General features: G+C 35.6%; 6 protein-coding genes across 8 annotated transcripts; 3 read left to right on the top strand and 3 right to left on the bottom strand.

Moving 5' to 3' along the window:
* The first annotated feature begins 9,006 nt into the window (after positions 1 to 9,006).
* On the top strand, positions 9,007 to 10,042 carry LOC101898426 (dynactin subunit 6). Its single transcript, XM_005181537.4, has 3 exons — positions 9,007 to 9,138; positions 9,195 to 9,654; positions 9,853 to 10,042. The coding sequence occupies exons 1-3, from the start codon at positions 9,116 to 9,118 to the stop codon at positions 9,952 to 9,954; spliced, it is 585 nt and encodes a 194-aa protein (XP_005181594.2). The 5' UTR covers positions 9,007 to 9,115; the 3' UTR covers positions 9,955 to 10,042.
* Positions 9,947 to 10,533, bottom strand: LOC101898600 (probable DNA-directed RNA polymerases I and III subunit RPAC2). The gene is made up of 2 exons (XM_005181538.4): positions 10,379 to 10,533; positions 9,947 to 10,315 (listed from the first exon to the last, which is right to left on the bottom strand). The coding sequence occupies exons 1-2, from the start codon at positions 10,394 to 10,396 to the stop codon at positions 10,022 to 10,024; spliced, it is 312 nt and encodes a 103-aa protein (XP_005181595.1). The 5' UTR covers positions 10,397 to 10,533; the 3' UTR covers positions 9,947 to 10,021.
* Positions 10,534 to 10,795: 262 nt separating this feature from the next.
* On the top strand, positions 10,796 to 11,672 carry LOC101898077 (small ribosomal subunit protein mS23). Its single transcript, XM_005181535.4, has 3 exons — positions 10,796 to 10,945; positions 11,004 to 11,165; positions 11,231 to 11,672. The coding sequence occupies exons 1-3, from the start codon at positions 10,902 to 10,904 to the stop codon at positions 11,607 to 11,609; spliced, it is 585 nt and encodes a 194-aa protein (XP_005181592.2). The 5' UTR covers positions 10,796 to 10,901; the 3' UTR covers positions 11,610 to 11,672.
* LOC101898255 (DNA-directed RNA polymerase II subunit RPB3) lies at positions 11,623 to 12,649 on the bottom strand. Its single transcript, XM_005181536.4, has one exon. The coding sequence runs from the start codon at positions 12,516 to 12,518 to the stop codon at positions 11,691 to 11,693; it is 828 nt and encodes a 275-aa protein (XP_005181593.1). The 5' UTR covers positions 12,519 to 12,649; the 3' UTR covers positions 11,623 to 11,690.
* Positions 12,650 to 12,954: 305 nt separating this feature from the next.
* LOC101897908 (integrator complex subunit 3 homolog) lies at positions 12,955 to 19,084 on the top strand. Of its 3 annotated transcripts, none has more exons than XM_011293385.3 (9): positions 12,955 to 13,511; positions 13,572 to 14,182; positions 14,240 to 14,873; positions 14,938 to 16,317; positions 16,379 to 16,536; positions 17,798 to 17,942; positions 18,009 to 18,134; positions 18,196 to 18,384; positions 18,469 to 19,084. In XM_011293385.3, exons 1-9 carry the CDS (start codon positions 13,419 to 13,421, stop codon positions 18,517 to 18,519), a joined length of 3,387 nt encoding a protein of 1,128 aa, XP_011291687.2. In that variant the 5' UTR covers positions 12,955 to 13,418; the 3' UTR covers positions 18,520 to 19,084. The 3 variants fall into 3 exon arrangements, with proteins under 3 accessions (XP_011291687.2, XP_058981139.1, XP_005181591.2); XM_059125156.1 differs by having other exon boundaries at positions 18,454 to 19,084; XM_005181534.4 differs by having other exon boundaries at positions 18,451 to 19,084.
* Positions 19,085 to 21,196: 2,112 nt separating this feature from the next.
* On the bottom strand, positions 21,197 to 22,606 carry LOC101897744 (E3 ubiquitin-protein ligase CHIP-like). The gene has a single exon (XM_059125200.1). The coding sequence runs from the start codon at positions 22,446 to 22,448 to the stop codon at positions 21,570 to 21,572; it is 879 nt and encodes a 292-aa protein (XP_058981183.1). The 5' UTR covers positions 22,449 to 22,606; the 3' UTR covers positions 21,197 to 21,569.
* Between the last annotated feature and the right edge of the window lie 273 nt (positions 22,607 to 22,879).

Genomic DNA, 22,879 nt, shown 5'->3' with positions numbered 1-22,879 from the left:
AAAATCCACGTTTAATGGGCTGTTGGGCCTTGGAAAAAATATTTTTAAAAATCCACGTTTAATGGGCTGTTGGGCCTTGGAAAAAATATTTTTAAAAATCCACGTTTAATGGGCTGTTGGGCCTTGGCAAAAAAATATTTTTTAAAAATCCACGTTTAATGGGCTGTTGGGCCTTGGAAAAAATATTTTTAAAAATCCACGTTTAATGGGCTGTTGGGCCTTGGAAAAAATATTTTTAAAAATCCACGTTTAATGGGCTGTTGGGCCTTGGAAAAAATATTTTTAAAAATCCACGTTTAATGGGCTGTTGGGCCTTGGAAAAAATATTTTTTAAAAATCCACGTTTAATGGGCTGTTGGGCCTTGGAAAAAATATTTTTAAAAATCCACGTTTAATGGGCTGTTGGGCCTTGGAAAAAATATTTTTAAAAATCCACGTTTATTGGGTCAATGGTTCTTGAAAAAAATATTTTTAGAAATCCAGGTTTATAGGGCCATTGGTCCTTGAAAAAAATATTTTTTAAAATCCAGGTTTATAGGGCCATTGGTCCTTGAAAACAATATTTTTTAAAATCCACGTTTATAGGGCCATTGGTCCTTGAAAAAAATATTTTTAAAAATCCAAGTTTATTTGGTCAATGGTCCTTGAAAAAAAAAAATATTTTTAAAAATCCACGTTTAATGGGCTGTTGGGCCTTGGAAAAATATTTTTAAAAATCCACGTTTAATGGGCTGTTGGGCCTTGGAAAAAATATTTTTAAAAATCCACGTTTAATGGGCTGTTGGGCCTTGGAAAAAATATTTTTAAAAATCCACGTTTAATGGGCTGTTGGGCCTTGGAAAAAATATTTTTTAAAAATCCACGTTTAATGGGCTGTTGGGCCTTGGAAAAAATATTTTTAAAAATCCACGTTTAATGGGCTGTTGGGCCTTGGAAAAAATATTTTTAAAAATCCACGTTTAATGGGCTGTTGGGCCTTGGAAAAAATATTTTTAAAAATCCACGTTTAATGGGCTGTTGGGCCATGGAAAAAATATTTTTAAAAATCCACGTTTAATGGGCTGTTGGGCCTTGGAAAAAATATTTTTAAAAATCCACGTTTAATGGGCTGTTGGGCCTTGGAAAAAATATTTTTAAAAATCCACGTTTAATGGGCTGTTGGGCCTTGGAAAAAATATTTTTAAAAATCCACGTTTAATGGGCTGTTGGGCCTTGGAAAAAATATTTTTAAAAATCCACGTTTAATGGGCTGTTGGGCCTTGGAAAAAATATTTTTAAAAATCCACGTTTAATGGGCTGTTGGGCCTTGGAAAAAATATGTTTTAAAAATCCACGTTTAATGGGCTGTTGGGCATTGGAAAAAATATTTTTAAAAATCCACGTTTAATGGGCTGTTGGGCCTTGGAAAAAATATTTTTAAAAATCCACGTTTAATGGGCTGTTGGGCCTTGGAAAAAATATTTTTAAAAATCCACGTTTAATGGGCTGTTGGGCCTTGGAAAAAATATTTTTAAAAATCCACGTTTAATGGGCTGTTGGGCCTTGGAAAAAATATTTTTAAAAATCCACGTTTAATGGGCTGTTGGGCCTTGGAAAAAATATTTTTAAAAATCCACGTTTAATGGGCTGTTGGGCCTTGGAAAAAATATTTTTAAAAATCCACGTTTAATGGGCTGTTGGGCCTTGGAAAAAATATTTTTAAAAATCACGTTTAATGGGCTGTTGGGCCTTGGAAAAATATTTTTAAAAATCCACGTTTAATGGGCTGTTGGGCCTTGGAAAAAATATTTTTAAAAATCCACGTTTAATGGGCTGTTGGGCCTTGGAAAAAATATTTTTAAAAATCCACGTTTAATGGGCTGTTGGGCCTTGGAAAAAATATTTTAAAAATCCACGTTTAATGGGCTGTTGGGCCTTGGAAAAAATATTTTTAAAAATCCACGTTTAATGGGCTGTTGGGCCTTGGAAAAAATATTTTTAAAAATCCACGTTTAATGGGCTGTTGGGCCTTGGAAAAATATTTTTAAAAATCCACGTTTAATGGGCTGTTGGGCCTTGGAAAAAATATTTTTAAAAATCCACGTTTAATGGGCTGTTGGGCCTTGGAAAAAATATTTTTAAAAATCCACGTTTAATGGGCTGTTGGGCCTTGGAAAAAATATTTTTAAAAATCCACGTTTAATGGGCTGTTGGGCCTTGGAAAAAATATTTTTAAAAATCCACGTTTAATGGGCTGTTGGGCCTTGGAAAAAATATTTTTAAAAATCCACGTTTAATGGGCTGTTGGGCCTTGGAAAAAATATTTTTAAAAATCCACGTTTAATGGGCTGTTGGTCCTTGAAAAAAACATTTTTCAAAATCCACGTTTATTGAGTCAATGGTCCTTGAAAAAAATATTTTAAAAAATCCACATGTATTGGGTCAATTGTCCTTGAAAAATATTTTAAAAAATCCACATTTATTGGCTCAATTGTCCTTGAAAAAAATATTTTTAAAAATCCACGTTTATTGGCTCAATTGTACTTGAAAAAAATATTTTTAAAAATCCACGTTTATTGGGTCAATGGTCCTTGAAAAAAATATTTTTAAAAATCTATGTTTATTGGGTCAATGGTCCTTGAAAAAAATATTTTAAAAAATCCATGTTTATTGGGTCAATGGTCCTTGAAAAAAATATTTTTAAAAATCTACGTTTATTGGGTCAATGGTCCTTGAAAAAACATTTTTAAAAATCCACGTTTATTGGGTCAATGGTCCATGAAAAAATATTTTTAAAAATCCACGTTTATAGGGGCATTGGTCCTTGAAAAAAATATTTTTAAAAATCCACGTTTATTGGGTCAATGGTCCTTGAAAAAAATATTTTTAGAAATCCAGGTTTATAGGGCCAATGGTCCTTGAAAAAAATATTTTTTAAAATCCAGGTTTATAGGGCCATTGGTCCTTGAAAAAAATATTTTTAAAAATCCAAGTTTATTTGGTCAATGGTCCTTGAAAAAAAAATATTTTTAAAAATCCACGTTTATTCGATCAATGGTCCTTGAAAAAAATATTTTTAAAAATCCACGTTTATTGGGTCATTGGTCCTTGAAAAAAATATTTTTAAAAATCCACGTTTATTGGGTCAATGGTCATTGAAAAAAATGTTTTAAAAAATCCACATTTATTGGGCCAATGGTCCTTGAAAAAAATATTTTTAAAAATCCACGTTTATAGGCCCATTGATCCTTGAAAAAATATTTTTAAAAATCCGCGTTTAATGGGCTGTTGATCCTTGAAAAAAATATTTTTAAAAATCCACGTTTATAGAGCCATTGGTCCTTGAAAAATTTTTTTTTTTTAAATCCACGTTTATTGGGTCAATGGTCCTTGAAAATTTTTTTTTTTAAATCCACGTTTATTGGGTCAATGGTCCTTGAAAAAAATATTTTTTAAAAATCCACGTTTATTGGGTCAATGGTCCTTGAAAAAAATATTTTTTTAAAAATCCACGTTTATTGGGTCAATGGTCCTTGAAAAAAATATTTTTTAAAAATCCACGTTTATTGGGTCAATGGTCCTTGAAAAAAATATTTTTTAAAAATCCACGTTTATTGGGTCAATGGTCCTTGAAAAAAAATATTTTTAAAAATCCACGTTTAATGAGCTGTTGGTCCTAAAAAAATATTTTAAAAAATCCACGTTTAATGGGCTGTTGGTCCTTGAAAAAATATTTTTAAAAATCCACGTTTATTGGGTCAATGGTTCTTGGAAAAAATATTTTTAAAAATCCACGTTTATTGGGTCAATGGTCCTAGAAAAAAATATTTTTAAAAATCCAAGCTTATTGGGTCAATGGTCGTTGAAAAAAATATTTTTAAAAATCCAAGCTTATTGGGTCAATGGTCCTTGAAAAAAATATTTTTAAAAATCTACGTCTGTTGGTCCTTAAAAAAAATATTTAAAAAAAATACACATTTATTGAGCTCTTGAGGGCCCTGCGGACTTCTATTATTTAGAGGACCTAAGAGGTATTTTTTACATAGTTGTCCTTATGTTAGGTACCTCAACTTTAGTCCTAAAATCTTTTTCAAATCAACTCTTGATGGAGTCGCAAAAAATCCTCATCTGCATTCATCTATTCCTCCCTCGTATATGAGACGTGTGTTTTATTTTATTTCATTTGAGCACCGTCTATAATTCAATTCCCCCCGGGGTTTAAATATTTGTTGTTAAATGTTCCAAACAAAATGTCTTTATATACAGACAGCAGTACTAGGAAAAAGATTCCCTTTAAGGAGCAATCGCTTGGTTCGAACTTTTCTTGCCTTCGTTTCACTTAACTTATTTCGAATAATTATTATTACTGCTATACATTTTTCATGAAGTTGTTATTGCCGATGTATTTTCTATCTGCGGCTGTTGCTTAGAATTCAACGGTAGCCGATATTGCTTGTTGATGGGGTGGATGATGAATCATTATTGGTTTTGTTTCATTTTTTTTCAAGGCCCATTAAAGGAGACAACGACTAAAGGAAGTTATTTCACCCCAACCCCCATTCACCCCTGCCCAGTGTAATCAATGTTGGGTTAATGTTCTCAATGCATATTTTGTCTCGTCGATGTTGTTGTAGAGAATATAATCTGAATGAATTTCATGAATTTAATTGCATAGGGTCACTGCTGATGTCTAAGGGTCTAGGGTTCATGACAGCTGGGCTCTTTAATGAGATTTTGTTTTTGGCAATAATTTCTAATATTGTTGTGTTTTATTTTTCTTTCTTCATTTACTTTGTTGAATCTTTATGAAGCAATTAACCAAATGCTATCGTGGAGAGGAATAGTGAATCCTGAATAGGTAATTAGCGCAGCAGAAGGATGGCGTATGCCGCATATTAATATAAACTTTTTTTCCATAGTTGGACAGCTTGTTAAGTTGTTGAGTTATGTTAATCTTGAGGTATTATGGAGCTGTAATTGAAGTTGTAACAAGGATGTCGATAGATGCTATTAGGTCTTGTAAATTGTGGGAGGTGTGGGGAGTGGTAATTAGTGGTTGTAATGCCATTAGGCTTTAGTGCTTTTTCTTATAGGCTTTTAGATACCCTAGAAATTTTGATGTGTCTGTGGAAAACACATTTGAAAACTTTGGCTAAATGAATATGTATTGCAGATCTTAAAATCTGTAATAAAAGAGGTCATTGTTCAGCTCTGCATTTCTTAAAAAATGCCCCTTCGGGTGTACTCATAATTAAAATGAGGATCATTTTCATAAAGTATTCCATAGGAAAAATTCCTCTTAAGGATGTCGAAAAATGGTATTAGGGCTTGTAAATTGTGGGAGCTATGGGGCGTGGTTGTAATGTCATTGGGTCTTCGTGCTTTTTATGAGTTTTTGAATACCCTAGCAATTTTGGAAGATCTCCTTTGATAAGTCAGATGAAAACGTTTTCAAGAAGAACATATATTGTAGTCCTTTCAATCTGTGATAAAAGGATTCCTTAAAAGAATGCCTGATGTACTGATTATATAAATTAGATTCGCTTTCAGTAGTCAAGTTTTATGATATTAGAAGGATGTACATCCAAGCTATTGGAACTTCGAAAAGTAAAAAGGTAACATTCATATAATTTTTTTATAAGTCTTTAAATACCTTTGTAAATCCGGACAATCTTATTGGAGTTTCGGCAGAAATATATAGCTTGAAGACCTTATTATTAGGTTTTTTGCTGTGCAGCAGCTTTTTCACATTATTCTACCATTTTGTTCATTGCTGAAAATAAAAAAATTAAAATAGCATCAAAAAATTTAAATGTTCACAGAGCTTCTCGATACTCCTGAAATTACTTTGATGAAACAACTATCAACCTTGCGAGAATTCTAAGCTTGTGACCAGTTGATACCGATAGCATTCTGGAATCAAACATGTCGAAAGAGTGGGAGAATGGACAGAAACGAACTTCTATGTTCTGGAATTATTAGATTGACAAATGTAAGTAGTTTTGGTAGAATTGAAATCTTCCCCTCTTTAAGGCCTGTTGTTTTAGATGAAAATTTCTGTACAATGAGAGTTTCCTTCTTAGAAGCAGTATTGTTATTTGAGCAAGGATACCGCTCTTCTAAATTTGTTTTGAATATTAGCCCATTACTTTGAAATCTTCTCTTATTTTGCCAAATAAATTCGTTCGTTGTTGACCTTTTCTTCTGCAAAAGTAAAAGCCCTTTTAGTCTTCTTCATTCATACAAAATGACTTTTAGCTAAACTAAGTTCTGTCTTTAAACTTCCTTAAATACTCTTAATCCCTTCATTGTTCATCCTCTTTCATGTCTACGAAGTTCCGTATAAAGTTTCCCTTTTGAAATACAGAAAATATTTAAAAACTTTTCCCCAAAACAAAATAGAATTTCAGCACACATACTTACCCACAGCAACAAAAAAAATATCATCATCATCTGCAGCAGACACAACGCACTACAAGACTTTCAATGAAATTGCTTGCATTCATTGTTGTTATTGTTGTTTTTGTTGTTTTTTGATTACATAAACTCCAGACAACAAGCAGCTCCCACTCTTTTTTAATCTGGACTGAAATCTGTGCATTAAACCTTCCTCAATACTACAAGATTATGGAGCATTTCTTTCCATTCTACCAGTTCCATTTTCCATTCGATAATCCTGTCATTTACTTGATGCAGTATTTTATATGTGTATACTTGGTGGGTAGTTGGTTGGCTGACTCATAGTGGAGGTGTGTACACGTTTTGTTAGTGGAAAGGTTATTGAGACAATATCTTCTCCCAGCTGCAGTTTTCATGGCAAAGTTTTGCAAGTAGTCGAGATGTCTGTAAGGAAAATATATGTTCAGTAAAGCTGTACAAAAAATCCAATATGTATTACCTACTAAATTTAGCCACCTATGTGGTGGCATGGCTCTTAAAATTTGAATATGCCTCACAAAAATGATTTTTTATGATGATCTTGTCACATTGATTCTCGTTAGGAAGATCCTTGCACACTCTCTAATTAGATCTTCTTAATCTACAAGAATTCCCATTGGATCTTTAAAAGAGAAGGGAAAATATGTTTTTAAGGCTCTATAAAAAGAAACTTTTAAAAGCTTACCTGTAGCAATGCTTTTTCCTTGAACGGCAATCATAACCTTTAGAAAACAAAATGTATTCCATCTATTCATGCAATTTATTTGTTCTCCTTGGATTAATGCCATCGTCGTACTTCAATTTATTTTCCTTTGTTAGCAGATTTAATACATTGACGACACCGTACTCGTTGTTGTTACAACATTGGTGATTTGATTCCTCTCTTTTTTTCATCCTCTAGGAAAATTAACATTTTTCTCAAGTGGTATTTTGTGGTTGTTGTGTTTATTTTTTTTTCCACTGCTATAAATTGAAATAGACGACAGCATAACGAACGAACCAACAGCAGCCACAAGCAACAACGCTTGCAAGGTCCTTAAACCACCCGCATGCAAATAAAATGTCTGTCTAAAAAGAAAAGAACAAAAAAAGTAATTTTCCTTTTCAGAATATGTTAAGTAGACAAATACAAATAAGGGCATATCCTTATTGTGAAAATGAAAATCATTTCCTTCATTTTTTCCTATTAACAGGGTCTAGGGTTGGAGTTGTATGACACGCGGTGTATTGTGATTAAATAATCTTTGGCAAATTGTGTTAAAGACAGCTAAAGCAAATCTTTCAAAATTTAATCGCCTGCAGCTGGATATATTATTACACATTTGACAGTTTGCAAAAGAAGCTTAAGGTTTTATATGGCCCAAGGAGGTGAGCTTATAACTTTTTAATAGAATTTTTAATTGAAATGTTATTTACAAGGTAGGTATGGATGTGTGCAAGCACCCGGGAGATTTTCTACTTTTCGAAAGCAATGTCGTTTCTTCTAATAGGGTAACAACCTGTATATTTATAGAGGATTGACTAGTCCTGATTAAATTCGTTTTAAGAGAAGATTACAAAAATTAAAAGAAGTCCTCCTATAGGATGCCAAAAGATTTTCTAATTCCAGAAAAAATGACTTCAAATAGAAACAACTGAAACATCTTCCACATGAAGAGTTCTTCTGATTGAAGTCTTAAATATATCTTCATAGAGGACCAAAAGGCCTTTTGGGGAAGATAAAAAAATGTCGAAGTAAAATCCCTAAAGCCCTTAAATTTGTTTTATTTTATGATCCACAGAGGGAACATAGGTGAAAGACCTTAATAGAAGTTCAGGTAATCCCTCCTTAGTAGAACTTGATGGTGTTTGGTGTCAAAACTATGGCAATGGTTGGGGCAATGTACATACCTCTTGTCCTTTAAGTTACTTTAGCTGGAAAATTTTGCTGAACAATATTTTTGCTTTCCAATTCCATCTACTCCTCTATAGTCGGGTATAAAAAACGCAAATTGCTAGCAAATAGAAACAATTCGTCTTAGTATCTCATCAGAGATTACCATCAGCCCATTCTTAAAAAGTGGTGGGGCCACGCAACAACACTTGATGTTCCATTAAGATGTATGTTGGTTTCGCACTATAACTATTACAATAACACAACAAGAGTTTACAAAACAACTTACAATGCTGTGGAATTCATAATTTTATACCTTTTCCATCTATTTGACCATTATTCATCCGTACATAGCCATGACTTAACAAACTTTTACCTTTCGCTTTTTTATTAAGCTGCCAACATGTATTTATCATTTTGACAACAGGAAGAGAACGAAAATGGCGGGAAAGCACAGCAATTGATGCCATATCCAAAGAGAGAACAAGCAACACCAAGCAGAGCACAAATTATAAGTTTTTTACAAATATTTCAAGAGTTTATTGCACTAAATATATTAATCATTCACTTTTATTCAAATTTTTAATAAATATTTTCACATTTTTCTTAATTTTTAAAGGAATTTCAACGACAGTCGGCCGTTAAGAACTACTACCTCTCTCTCAAGAGTTGCATTAAATCGTAGTGAGTGAGCTCTTTTCGATAACACACTTACGACAAGATTATCGTTTCCAATTATCGTTACATGGCCATCACTAAACAAAACAAATAATTTTCGGAAAAATTTGCAATTTCACAAAATATAATAAAAAGAGTACCAGCAATATGCCTCCAGCGGAGAGTAATGAGTAAGGATAGCCTAAAAACATAAATTATGTGAATAAACAACCTCATTTCCCCCTAGTGTCAAAATAATGAACAAATCCATTGTCTGCGAAGACAGCACTTTGCGAGGTGACATCACCATATCACAAGGATGTGTCATACATCCCAGTGCGTCCATTTTGGCTGAGGCTGGACCAATAATATTGGGTGAAAATTGTATTGTTGAAGAATATGCCACGATTGCTTATCGTCTGACCGAGGAACAAAAACGTCAAAAGGAAGAGGGTAACCTAGAACCCTGCCCACCTTTGGTTGTTGGCTCCAATAATGTTTTCGAAGTGGGCTGCATTGTGGAAGCACAGAAAATTGGCGACAAAAATGTCTTCGAATGCAAATGTTATGTGGGACCTGAGGTGGTAGTGACCAATGGTTGTGTTGTAGGCGCCGCTGTCAGTTTGAAATGTAAACAAGTATTACCAGAGAGCACTGTTATCTATGGACGCGACTGCCAGCAACGAGAAGCTATTGATAAATATGCGGTAAGAGGACATTTTATAGCTTCATTCAAAATTGTGGACTTGTTTTCATTTTATTTTCTACGCAAGTTTATTTTTGATCTTTAGGCCATCAATTCCCAGAAAAGCTATTCGAGTAGAACCACTAAATCAATTTAATTATAATTAGTCGGTGAAATTAATTTACCTATAATAAAATGTCCTTTCTTCTCTTCATTACAGTACCAAACATTGCAAATAGATTTCCTACGTAAAGTGCTGCCAAACTATCACCACTTGCGGAAACCAAATCAGGACCCCAAAAGGACACGTTCCGTTGTTTAGCTTAATTTAAATTTATAAAACTAATTTATTTATGAAATAAATTTTGTAAAAAGACATACTAAAGTATTTACGTAACTGGTACTTTAAATTGTTTAACTTCTTTTTCAAATGTATCGATGGTATGATCACAGATCTTTTCCAAATCTTCTAGGCCACGTTTCAGTATGTCAATGGCTCTACCCTGTGAAGATTGGATGCGAAAGTGTAACTTATTCTCGGTGGGATGGGGTATTGTATAGCCACAGAAATCAACATCGGGATAACGACTAATAATTGTCTTTAAGGCATTGCCCAAGGTATGGCCTTCATCCTGGAACACAAATGTACGTGAACCCTCTCCGTTGTTTTCGTCACCAGCAACCTATTATAGGGAAACCTTGATTAAACGACGTTCTTTTGTAGCACATATGAAAAGAAAACTTACTTCCGCTAAAGCACCCATATTCTTTGTATAGTAAATTAATATATGTGTGGATTTTTTCTTAGAAGAAAAGAATAACTCCTTCCCAGAGCTCGACTAATATCAAAACGTGCTTTTGTTTACATCTGCTCTTCTTCTTACTAAATGCATTTAATTCACAGTACGATGTTAACATGTATTCAATTATCGATAACTGACAGGACTACAGATGTCTCCCAAATACTTATCCCCAATGGTATTTTGTAACTGGGCAAATACAACATTTTTTAACGGTAACATTACACATTCCACAGATATATTGATAAAGCAAAGTAATAAAAACTTCTACATAAGACGAACTTTGTTTACATATCTTCCTCTTATAACAAAAGAGAACAGATCACTGTTAACAAATATATTTTTATCGATAACACTAGGCAAATCAGCTGCTTTGTAAATACTCATCCCCAACGGAACCAAGCCAATAGCCCCCAAATTAAGGTTATTTCGTAATATTTAGAAGAAAAAATACCAAAATTCAATTAAAATGGCCCAAAGTAGATTAGAAAAAATTGGAACAATTTTCACCAGGTAATTTCCCGTTGATTCCAACAGACAAAAACTGCAATAATTACATTTCTCTTTTAAGAGTTTCTGGTTTACTTCGTTCGGGGGCCATGAAACCCGAAGACAAGCCACTATGGTATGAAGTATATGCTGCATTCCCACCAAAATTGGAACCACGATTCGACAGACCTGCACCCCAGATACCAATTAGGAATATTTTCTACGAGGAAGATCAAGTTCGCGCGTAAGTAAAGAAAAAGCAACAAGTTAAATATGTTTATTTTAATAATCCCAAACTTTTCTTTGCAGTAAATTCCACAAGTCACAAAAACAAACTGAAATGGTCAGCTTGTTCGATAGGCAGCGTAAAACACAAACACAACAATTCATTCAAATTTATCAAGGCTTGAAATCTCAGGGTGCTTTGGATGAAGAAAAAATTTTCGAAACCTCTTTGGATTTGTTGCAAGAACAACGGGCACAAATGAAACTGGATGCCCAACAAATCAGTACAACAGACTCTGATGAAGGCAGCACTCAAAGCTTAAGCGAAGCATTTAGTGAAGCCAAAGACTCCAGTGATTCTAAGGCCACAGCTACAAGTGCAACAACAAGCCCAAGTCCCACGAAAGGAGATTCCAAAAGCAAAATTGGAGGCATTAATATTGAAAATCTGTTTAAGGACTAAAACACAAACGGTATTTTGTTAAATGTCTATATTATTACGAAAAATAAAATATAATTGTTAAAATCCTGAACTGTTTTCCTCCTAAACTGCTAAGGCGTCATTTTGGGTTTCATGACTGAGCTGTGTTTGTAAATTGGACAGTTTATTTTTCAGCACCTGTACACCCATAATTACGATATTTTCTGGTTTCAGGGCACCCGAAGATTCCACATTGTAGAAAAATTTATTCGGTTTAGCTTCCCAATTGTACGGAGCCTCATATTGGTCATCATCCAATTCAGTATGCTCACTCTTTGGCCATTCATCGGGTTTGGGATACAAAGTATGACGCATGGAATTATCTGGATCATATTCAAAACATACACCGGCTGTGGGATTCCATTTTGCATGTTCCTTGCCAAAACCTTTCTTGGCATAGGCTCTCAACTTGAGTTCCTGGCCTTTGCGTAATTTGATAATTAAAATTTCATCGGTACTTTCACCATACTCATTATCTTCATCATTTTGATGGCGAGAAGTAACCGGCAACACCTTGGGATTGCTTGATTTTAAATCCGCCGTAGTTACATGCCTGGTCGAATCTTCCGTACACTTAACATCCAAGGTAAACTCCACACTACATTCTGGACAAAAATCCAAGCAAATGCAATCACGGGTATACTGCAAGCGTTCCACCACTTCATCTGATATCAGGGGTATCAGGCCAATGCGATGTGCCAGGAATTCATCTGATAGAACTGTGGAGTTTGCTTCCAATTGTACCCAATCAATCGCCAGCGTCGGTGTCTCAGCAATAAAAACGCGCCGCAAACTATTGGCCACGCTAAGCTCGGTGTCTTCCAACACAAACTTTACATTGTCATCTGTTAGCTCGGTTATGGTAACCGATGGTTGATTGGCGTATGGCATTTTGTGCTGATTTGGCTTTTAAAATGCAATGAAATGAATAATTATAGGTATTTTTGCCACCGCACACGAAATCACAGCTTTTTCTTTTAACAATAATCGAGAGGCCTGCTTTGGCAAGCGCCGTTTATCACAATTATCGATAACTGCCCTAACAACCAACCATAACAAAAATCGTACCAATTAGATATTCATACGGCGTCAACATGTGGCAAATTTCAAAATAAAACTTATGAATGTTTCGCAATCTATCGTAATAAGTTTCTAACAGAATACCCCTAGTTTCTTCAACTTGCTCGGTTTATGGGCGTCTACAAGAAATTATAAATTAAATACAATAGAAATCATAACCATTCAAATATCGTCGATGTGAACAATCAAATATCGTCGATGGCCAACATTTGATCGACTCTGCTTTTTGAACGGCGTCACCATTCGGTCGGCTTCATTATCTGTTGAGACTTGAGAACTCTGAGAACTGAGTTTTACCCAAAAAGATTTTATATTTTAAGGCAGCAGCTTTTACGCTGGAAACATTTCACTTTTATTTCTATATCTGCTAAAACATGTTCCATTATTGGCAGAGTTAACAGTTAGGCGAATAAATAGTTTTAACAAAAGTGAATGTAAACATTGGACACTTCCATAGCTATTTGGTTGGTGGCCAGTGTGTGCGAGCAAGAGTAGTTAGTACGTGTGCGTGTGTTTGTGTGTGCGTATGATTGGTTGGGTGCTGCTGCTCGACTGCTGCGGGCGCACAACACAACCGACAGAAGAAGTCTCAATTGTTGACGTTTTGTCCAATCGGTCATTGTTGTCATCTTTGACTGGTTGATTGATCCAGAGGGCATAGGATCGATAGAGTTTAGGCAAAAAATAGCTACCAAAAATCCTGGTGAAATAATGCAACAACAAATGGAAACAACTCAAAAAATCCAATACATTTCGAAATTATTCCAAAGCACTGCCGTTGATATTAAAGATGAATTGGAAGAGGTATCTATATTAACAATAAGTAATAAATCGAATGTGCATTAATTTTCCGTTTCATTACAGCGCTTTGAACGAGCCTACATTAATTTGCAGCAACAAATCAATGGTCTCAGTGACAAGGATATGCACGATAAGCTATCCCAGCTGGTGTGCAAAGAGAAACAACATGAAGAAATATCCATTGGCTTTCTGTACATTATGTTGACGGATCCGGCATTGGCTCCAAAAAGCTATCGAGATCTGACACTGGTTGCACGCGACGGCATGAACATGGTGGTTTCCAATTTGACCATGCTTGTTGCTGAGAAATATAATAAGCTAACGGAAATCGCCAGACGTCAATTGATTTGGCTGCTGCGTGAGCTGGTTAAACATCAGGTCCTTAATGTGGAGAACATTATATGGAATTGTTTGCGGCAGGCGGGTGGTGGCGATGTGACACCAAAAAATCTCTTTCTCGTTGAAAGCCTGTTAGATATATTCATTGAATATCGGCCATGGCTGGAGACACAATCATTACTCATACAAACAGTGGTGTACAATTATGTGCGTCTCATCGAAGATCATGCTAGTCCAGCGTTGACGGCATTACGTCATAAGGAGGTGAAGTTTGTTATATCGTTGATACGAGAAAGATTTTCAGATGTCATACCATTGGGTAGGGATTTTGTAAGGTGAGTAGTGGAAATTATTTTCAAATTTCAGAATAATAACGTATTGCACTATTTCAGACTATTACAAAACGTGGCTCGCATACCCGAGTTCGAACAACTCTGGCGTGATATTTTGCACAATCCCAAAAGTCTTCATCCGACGTTCAATGGCATTTGGCAACTGCTACAAATACGAACTAGCCGTCGATATCTACAGTGTCGACTCACGCCCGAGGTGGAACGCAAACTTCACTTCTTAACATCTTCAGTTAAATTTGGTAATCAAAAGCGTTATCAAGATTGGTTTCAAGATAAATACTTTGCCACCCCAGAATCGCATTCATTGCGTTCCGATTTAATACGTTTCATCATCAATGTCATTCATCCATCAAATGATATGTTGTGTTCGGATATAATACCAAGATGGGCCATTATCGGTTGGCTAATATCATCGTGTACAAATACCATTGCATCGGCCAATGCCAAGCTGTCGCTATTCTATGATTGGTTATTTTTTGATCCGCTCAAAGATAATATCATGAATGTCGAGCCCGGCATATTGGTGATGTATCATTCGATAAGGAGTCATCCGAGTGTTAGTAGCACCCTGCTGGATTTCTTGTGTCGAATAATGAAGAATTTCTGTTTGAAACATGAGGACAAAATTCGAATGGGCGTATATAATTCATTGAATAAAATTTTAGAAAAACAGGTGGGTATTCAGTTGTTATTAGAAATATTCTATTAAATTCAATTTAATGTATGTATTCTTCCAGGTCATTCCAAATATCCAACCTCTGTTTGAATCCCCAAAATTGGATCGTGAATTACGTATGCTGATACGTGAAAATTTCCGAGAATTTGTATCGCCGGCAGCGCCAACTGGTAATGTTGGACCACCCATGTATCCGGGCGCCTCATCAGTTATACAAGCTCCCGTCTTTAAGAAAGAAGCCGATCAACGTTCTTTGCATCAGGGGGCGATAATGTTTGGCAGTGGTGGTGCGGCAACCCAACAACAGCCTCAGCCTCAACATGACCTGCAACACATGCAAAATCATTACCAGCCTCACATGACGAATACAGCCGATTTGCTTGAACATTCACATGCAATAGACAGCGGTGGTGGTGGCGGTGGTGTGGCGGGTGGTGGACCTGTTGTGGGCGGTATTGTAACAACAAATATGGCCGATGAAGATAACAAACTGTCCATAATACCTCCCGAAAATAATGACGGGGAAACCGAAGCGGCCTTTAGTGAAGACGATGAAGACATCAAAGATGTCAAAAATGAAGAGAACACCGACGATGACGATGATCTGCCGCTGTCAAAGGTCCGTTTAAAAGAGAAACCCGAAAAACCGGAAAAAGTCGATCTTCCTGCCTCGATTAGTGATACATTCGAAACGTTTGTCACGAAACGTAACTCATTTACGTGGGAGGCATTTCTAGAGGACTTTCGCTCTTTACCCGCTTCAGCTTTAGACGATGCACAGTTGCAGTATGTGATCTCGAATACGCATTTAATCTTACGCGAAACGTTACCAGTGCAAAACATCTTTCCCGAGAGCAAGACGGACGAAAAGAATCTAGCCAAAAGTATAAGCTATCCGATATTTGGACTGTATCGGTTTCTCTACGAGAACGAGGATAAAAGCAAAAAACCCTTTCAGACATTGCTCACCGAAATCTGCACACGTATTCCAGAAACCGGTTTTCTGTTGTTGTACTTCATGAAGGTCCATGTCAAATTGCAGACACGAAAAAATGCCCAACAATCGGCCCAATTCAAGACGAACATTTATCGCATGATTTGCGATGCTGTGGATAAGAAATTGGACGATTGTCTGGCACGAGATTTGGATTTGTTGGAAAAGGAAAATACCAACATATATCTGTGGCTGCTGCCGGATATCTATCGTGAATTCAAATCGATAGCAATCAATAATAGTGATTTGCTGCGCATAACATTACGCTGCATAGATGCAAGAAATCTACGAGATCTTATGTATTATGTGGCCCAGGGAAAACTGACACTGTTCAAAGCGGATGGTCTCATTGAGTGTATACGTGATAGCCTGGTCTATGAGACATTTGAACAGTTGTGTCTGTGGCAATTGGTTCAGGCCCATGATGTGCCTCTCAAATGTCTGCAAGTGAGAAATGTTGTAGTTTGAACTATTTCCAATTGTTAATATTTTTGTTTGTGTTTTGCAGGATATTTTACCTGAATTAGAATCTGCCAATCATCCGGAAGCATTGGGCTACTTATTGCTGTTGCTGAAAAGCGAAGAGCCAACTAATGAGTTAATACGTTTGCTACTCAGCCGGGAAACAAAATCACGTGGCGATCCTTTTGTGACATCGGCTTTAAGGTGAGAAAAGGGAAAACGGATGTGATGGATCAATTTAGAAGTTTGAGAAGATTTTAAAATCGCGGATGTTTTAGTTAGTATTTGAGAACACTCGTAGGCCGTGGATTGTTGAGGAACTATCAGAGCTTAAATCCTGTTCTTTTATTGAGGTGCTTTTGTAGAGCTTTAGAGATTAACATGTCCCTGAAAGAGAATTGTCTACATAGGTCCACGATATCATATGGCCCCCAAACAATGGTGCCACATTTTTTAATGGAATTGTTTTAAAATCCACACAAGAAGTTCCTTCTGAGTAGCTAACCCCCTAAAAGAATATTGTCTATATAGGTCCTCGATATCGTATAGCCCCCATATAACTGTATCTCCCGATATTTCGTATTTGGATGAATTTGGCCCCATTTTCAATGGAATTGGCTTAAAGTCCATACAAAAAGTTCCTTCTGAGTAGCTAACCTCCTGAAAGAATATTGTCTATATAGGTCCACGATATCGTATAGCCCCCATATAACTGTACCTCCCGATATTTGGTATTCTGACGATTTGAGTCACATTTTTTAATAGATTTGTCTGAAATTCTACACAAGGAGTTCTCTGTGAGTACTTTACCCCCTGAAAGAGAATTGTATATATAGGTCCACGATATCGTATAGCCCCCATACAATAGTGCCACCGATATTCGGTATTTTGATCATTTTAGCCACACTTTTCAATGGAATAGTCTGAAAATCCACACAAAGAGTTCCATCTGAGTACTTTACCCCCTGGAAGAGAATTGTCTATATAGGTCTACGTTTTACTATAGCACCCATATAACGCTATCCGGAGATATTCGATATTTCTAGAATGTTCGCAACTTTATACACTGGAATTGTGTCAAAGTTCGTATTAGAAGTTCTTAATGGGTACTACAACCTATGACGGAAAATTGTCTATGTAGATCCACATCTTAGTATAAGCCCCATACAACGGTACCTCCCTTTATTCGGTATTTTGATGATATTATCGACATTATTCACCGGAATTGCGTCAAATTTCGTATTTGAAGTTCGGAATCGTTACCACAGGCTTTCACAATAAATTACTTATCCAACCCTACTTGAATAACCTCCATATATAGGTTTTCATTTGAGCGGTATTTTTCGACGGATTTTTTTTGAACATTTTTAAGTTCCTTCCGAGTGGTGGAGGGTATAAAATGTTCGAGCAGGCCCGGAACTTAGCTGCTTCTTTACTTGTTATTAATAAATCGTATCTTTTGCAGATTTTGGTGTCAACGAAGTGAGGAAAAATTATCGGAAATCATTGCATCACTATTAACATCTAAATACCCCTCATCATCGCCAAACAAAAGAAAAAGGCCGCTCAAAGGAAGTTCAGCATTAAACAGTACCCCCTCAGCCGATCAGGTAAATGATCCGCCACAATAAATGTCATGGAGATGTTATTTGATTCCAATTGTTTTTTAATTCCAGGTATTAAGTCATTTAGAGCATTATCGAAGGAGCTGTCGCCATGGCACTGGCACGGGTTTATATGTACACGATACCATGCAGAGGGCCCTGCAAACGGCCTATACGCATAGTACTGAAAGCACAAAGGTAAGTTTTAGTTTATTTCCTTGAAAAAAAAAAGAAAAAAATTTAATTTATTTTCCCACAGAAACAATACAGCGATTTGTTTTCTTTGGCTGCCGAAGATGAAACCACTGCGGTGGGTCGTCGGGGTGGCAGTGGGCGTGGCCGCAAGCAACCAACATCGAAAAAGGATTCAAGCAGTTCTAGTGCTAATAGCAAGAAAAATTCAGATCCTGTCAAAACAGTATATACATCAGATGAGGATTCAAGTGAGGTAAGAAAATATTGGGCATTTCTTGTTTTTGAAAAACGTTTAATTAATTGTATGTTTTCCTCCAAGGAGGACTGGTCCAAGCAGAAAATTTCCCAGGCTAAAAAACGCAAGAAAACCACCAATGACTCCGACTGACAACAGTACCGGTCGTCACCGTATTATCCCGAAGAAATCGATGATAATGATGATGAACACAACAATGAGAAGGAGTTTTTCTAAAACAAAAACTCCCCACCCAAACAACAAAAAATTTTAAAAATTTCTTAAAATCATCAAAAAAACGCAAAACACACACACAAAACTCAAAAAACAAAAGTAACAACAAAAAAAAAAAAAACAACAACCGAAAACAAAACCCCATACATAATTACAAGAAAAATAAAATATAAAAGTTTATTTGATAAGTATGATATAAAATAATAATAATAATAATAGTATGCCAATGTAGAGTTTTTTGAATGTTGAAATATTCACGTTATATTTTTTTATTTTTAATAAAAATAAAAAATTTCCAAAATTTATTATATAAAAAAAAAAAACGAGAAAAAGAACACTAAATTTATCATCCCCCTGCTCCCGCCCCTCGCCCCTTAAAAATAATACAAATCAATGTAAAAAGACTAATCATGTAAAACAGAAAAACCACACACACACACAAACACAAAAAAGTTAAGAATAAAAAAATGTGTCTTTTTAAGAAGGTGTTGTTTTTGGTTTTTATAGAAGGACAACTTTACGAGAGGCTAAGAAAATGGAATTGTGAGGACCCTGGAAACCTGGCAAAAATATATTTGAAAAATTCAAAAGAAAAAAATATTTTATATTTTTCAAAAATACCCAACAGCAAGACCCTAGCTCCCATATATCGATCGATTCGAAGATTTTTTCGTTTTATTAGACTTTGCGCACTCAAAGAATTTGGCCTAAAGAAGGGCTAGAAAAGTTTTAGATATAAATATGCCAAATATAGCTGAAAACAGAATAGAAATAAAGAATTTGGTCTAAAGTAAAGCTCGACAAATTTTAGATATAAATATGCTAAATATAGCTGAAATAAATCCAGATTTAGTTATAGCTCCAATATATGTATGTCTTCCAGATCTTAGGCTTACTACACACCTAAGTCATAACATGTCTCCTACATGGATAATATTTGATATGAGACATTGAAATGACTTTCAAAAGGAAATTTGTTAAAAAAAGGATTTAAAAATTTTTTTGTATCACCCCTGTTCCAGAATTGCAAGAATTTAAAAGTTTTTACTACGATAACCGATTTTCACTTTATGAGATCGAAAATTTTTTCAAAACTAGTAGATTCTTGCAGGTTCTGAAACAGATCAAATATGTGTACATATACAGGGTGAGGTATAAAAAAAACTGCAACGAAATCAAACGCGATAATTTTTACATTTTTTTCAAATTTTCTTGAATGAAAGCAAAAAATGTCGGAAATAACATTTTTTTTTAAATTTTATTGAATGCAAGCAAAAATGCCGGAAATAGCAACAATTTTTAGAATCACTTTAGATTTGTTCGAATTGGTCACCTTTGGCAAGAATTATGAACTTCAAACTGCCAATGAAACCGTCACACGCTGTCCGAATGTTGCTCTGCTCTGTATTTTGGCCCATTCTCGGCGCAGTGTTTGCTTGAGGTGATCGACACTTTGGTATTTTTTAGTGCCAGCCTTGTTTTCCAAAATACTCCAGACACAATAGTCCAACGGATTGGTATCCAGAGATTTTAGTGGCAATTTTGCGCTGAAAATGAAGCGAGGAACCTCATTTTGTAACCATTCTTGGGTGGCGCGTTCAGTTCCACAGAATATTTTCACAATAATATAAGGCATTTATTCTGATTCCTCGGTCGATTAATACGAGCGGAGAGCGATCATCGGCTTTTAATGCGGCCCACATCATCACCACAGCCGTCGTTTCAGTTCAGGTGGCTGACCTCTTTGGCAAGTAAACACGATCACTTTTGTTTGTTTACAAACTGCTGGACAACGAATGTTTTCTCATCGGAGACGGAGAAAACCAAATTCGGCAGGTCACCATTTTCGGCCAAGCCGTGAAGCAACTCTTTAGCCCTTTTGAGTCTATTTTCTTTCTGTTGCGGCGTAAGTTTCTGCACTTTTTGAAATTTCAATTGCTTTATTACCCCCAGCTCATTTTTAAATATTTGTCGAATGGGATATTGCGATATGTTCAGCTCACGAGCCATTTTTCGGACACTGCGACGGGGGTTTCGATTCGAAGTCGCTTCTTTACTTTTCGAAGCATTTCTGCTGATATTACTGTTTTCTTCCGTCCGTATACTTGACATCAGGCTACGCGCAATGGTACGGAGACACATAAGCGATGGTACGAAACACAAAAGATTTTTTTAACATTTAAATGCTGGACTGCTCTAACGATAGCTACATGTGGTTTTCCAGCCAAATATAAAGAAACAATACTATCACGCTTGAATTCCATCACGAATAACTTTTTGGAAAATTCTCACCAAAATGCTTTCGTACGCTTGTAAACAATATAATGAACTGTCACTGGAATAATTTTAAAAGCTGTCAAACGAGTGGCTTAGAAATGACAGCAGTCGGAAGTTGTTTTTTTTTTTTTGGTTTTTTCATCTCACCCTGTATTTGGTATGAAACATTGCGCTGACTATCAAAAGGGCATTTGCTTTAAAAAGGATTTAAATATCTTGTTCAAAACCCCATATATCAAAAGTGGACAACCCATATGTTCTCGCAATACCTAATCAACTACTTTGCTTTCGATACGTTTCGATTTGAAAAACAACAAACTAGTTTTTTATGAAGGTTTTATTTCTCTTAATCATCATCATTAGTTAACGAAAATCATAGGGAAAATAATTTCAATACAAATTGTTTATCACACATTTTTTTAGATTACCTGGTTACCTTTGCAAAGTCTGCCTTATGGTTCCTTTTTACATTAGATAATCTAAATACCGATTTTGTAAGATTCAAAAATTACATTTACACAAACGTATGTACCAAACTATACATATTTCGAAAACCCTTTCTTATTGGCTAATATTCACTGGGTTTTTGGCCAAAAGTGTTTATAATAAATAGTTTTCAGGGAGTTTGAGGGGGGACATATTTCTTATTATAACAATAAAATCAGAAGTCCGAAACGAATACTCAACACATGCTAATAATCCAAGGACCATTCATTTTCCGCAATAAACGACTCGACCACTTCTTTCATAGCATAATTGGGTATCAGTTGTTCCTGTGTCAATTCGACACGTGTTACCGGATCAAAATGTCCCACCCGTTGCAAATGTTCCTCAATATCTTTACGTTCATAGGTTATGCCAGATGGTGTGATCACAGGATCCGTTAAAATTTCAAAACTTATTTTACCACACAAATAGTCGGGCACATCACGTTCTCGACGTTTTTCATCGACCTTGGCAAATAAATTGTTTACCTCCTTAACATAGTCATCACATTGTTGTTCAATTTCCTGTTGTTTTTCCTTTAACTCCAGCTCATTGCAGTTCTCCGCCTGCTCAAGGGAAAGTTTGGACAAACGTTTCTCCATATCCTGTTTGATAAGGCGATTTATATATGATTGTAACTCAATTTCCCGGGATATTTGTTTATCTTCCAAGGCACGCCAACGTTTTTTCCGAGCCAAGCGCAACTGTGATGTTATATCGTCACCAAAATTTTGCTTTAGTTCCTTGGACAAATCGTAGGCCCGTTGCAAATGTGTAATTGCCTCATCGTACAATTCCATCTCCATTAACGATTGTCCCGCAAAGAAATGGGCCTTCAGCATATTCGGCTCGATGTCCAGGGCCCGTCTGCAATCCTGGCAAGATAGATCCCATCGTTTTAGCTTTAAATAGCACAACGCTCGATTGGTGAAGTATGTTGCAACATCGGGATTCTTAATAATTGCCTTTGTATAGCACTTGATTGCATCGTCATATTTTCGTGCCGCAAACAGGCAATTACCCTGTTCCTTGAGCTGTACATCGGTATAGTTAGCCGTTGAATATATGGGATTGCTACTTCTCATTCCAAGATGAGTGAATCTACAAGGCAGGCAGGCAGCAATTTGGTAATTTTTGATTAAATTATATAAAAAAATTAATTGGTAATTTAATGAATTAATAAAAAAAGTGTTATTTTTTCACTTTAGAAGCCACCGAAGCTCACACAAGACAATAGTAAAGAAAAGCAGTAAGAAAAAGAAGCAAAAAGAAATAAGCATCAATGTAGAAATGCATGATAAAAATAGAAATCAAAACAAAGTACAAGCGATTAATGGAGGGTTCTAGAAGATCGAAAAATTTAAGCTAAATGGATATGGAAATACGTTTTCGACAGTTTCTGTTCACTGAATAGAAATGGAGGAACTAGTGTTAAATTCAGCTCTTTTGAAGGACCTGCAAGAATGTAAACATGTTATTATGTTAAATGTGAGAATATAATAAAACGCTTTTTTTA

This window comes from Musca domestica, unplaced genomic scaffold (assembly GCF_030504385.1).
Source record: "Musca domestica strain aabys unplaced genomic scaffold, Musca_domestica.polishedcontigs.V.1.1 32, whole genome shotgun sequence".
In the NCBI taxonomy this organism is placed as follows: Eukaryota; Metazoa; Arthropoda; class Insecta; order Diptera; family Muscidae; genus Musca; species Musca domestica.
Note: the sequence above shows the minus strand (reverse complement) of the source record. Positions and strands in the feature narration are given on the sequence as shown.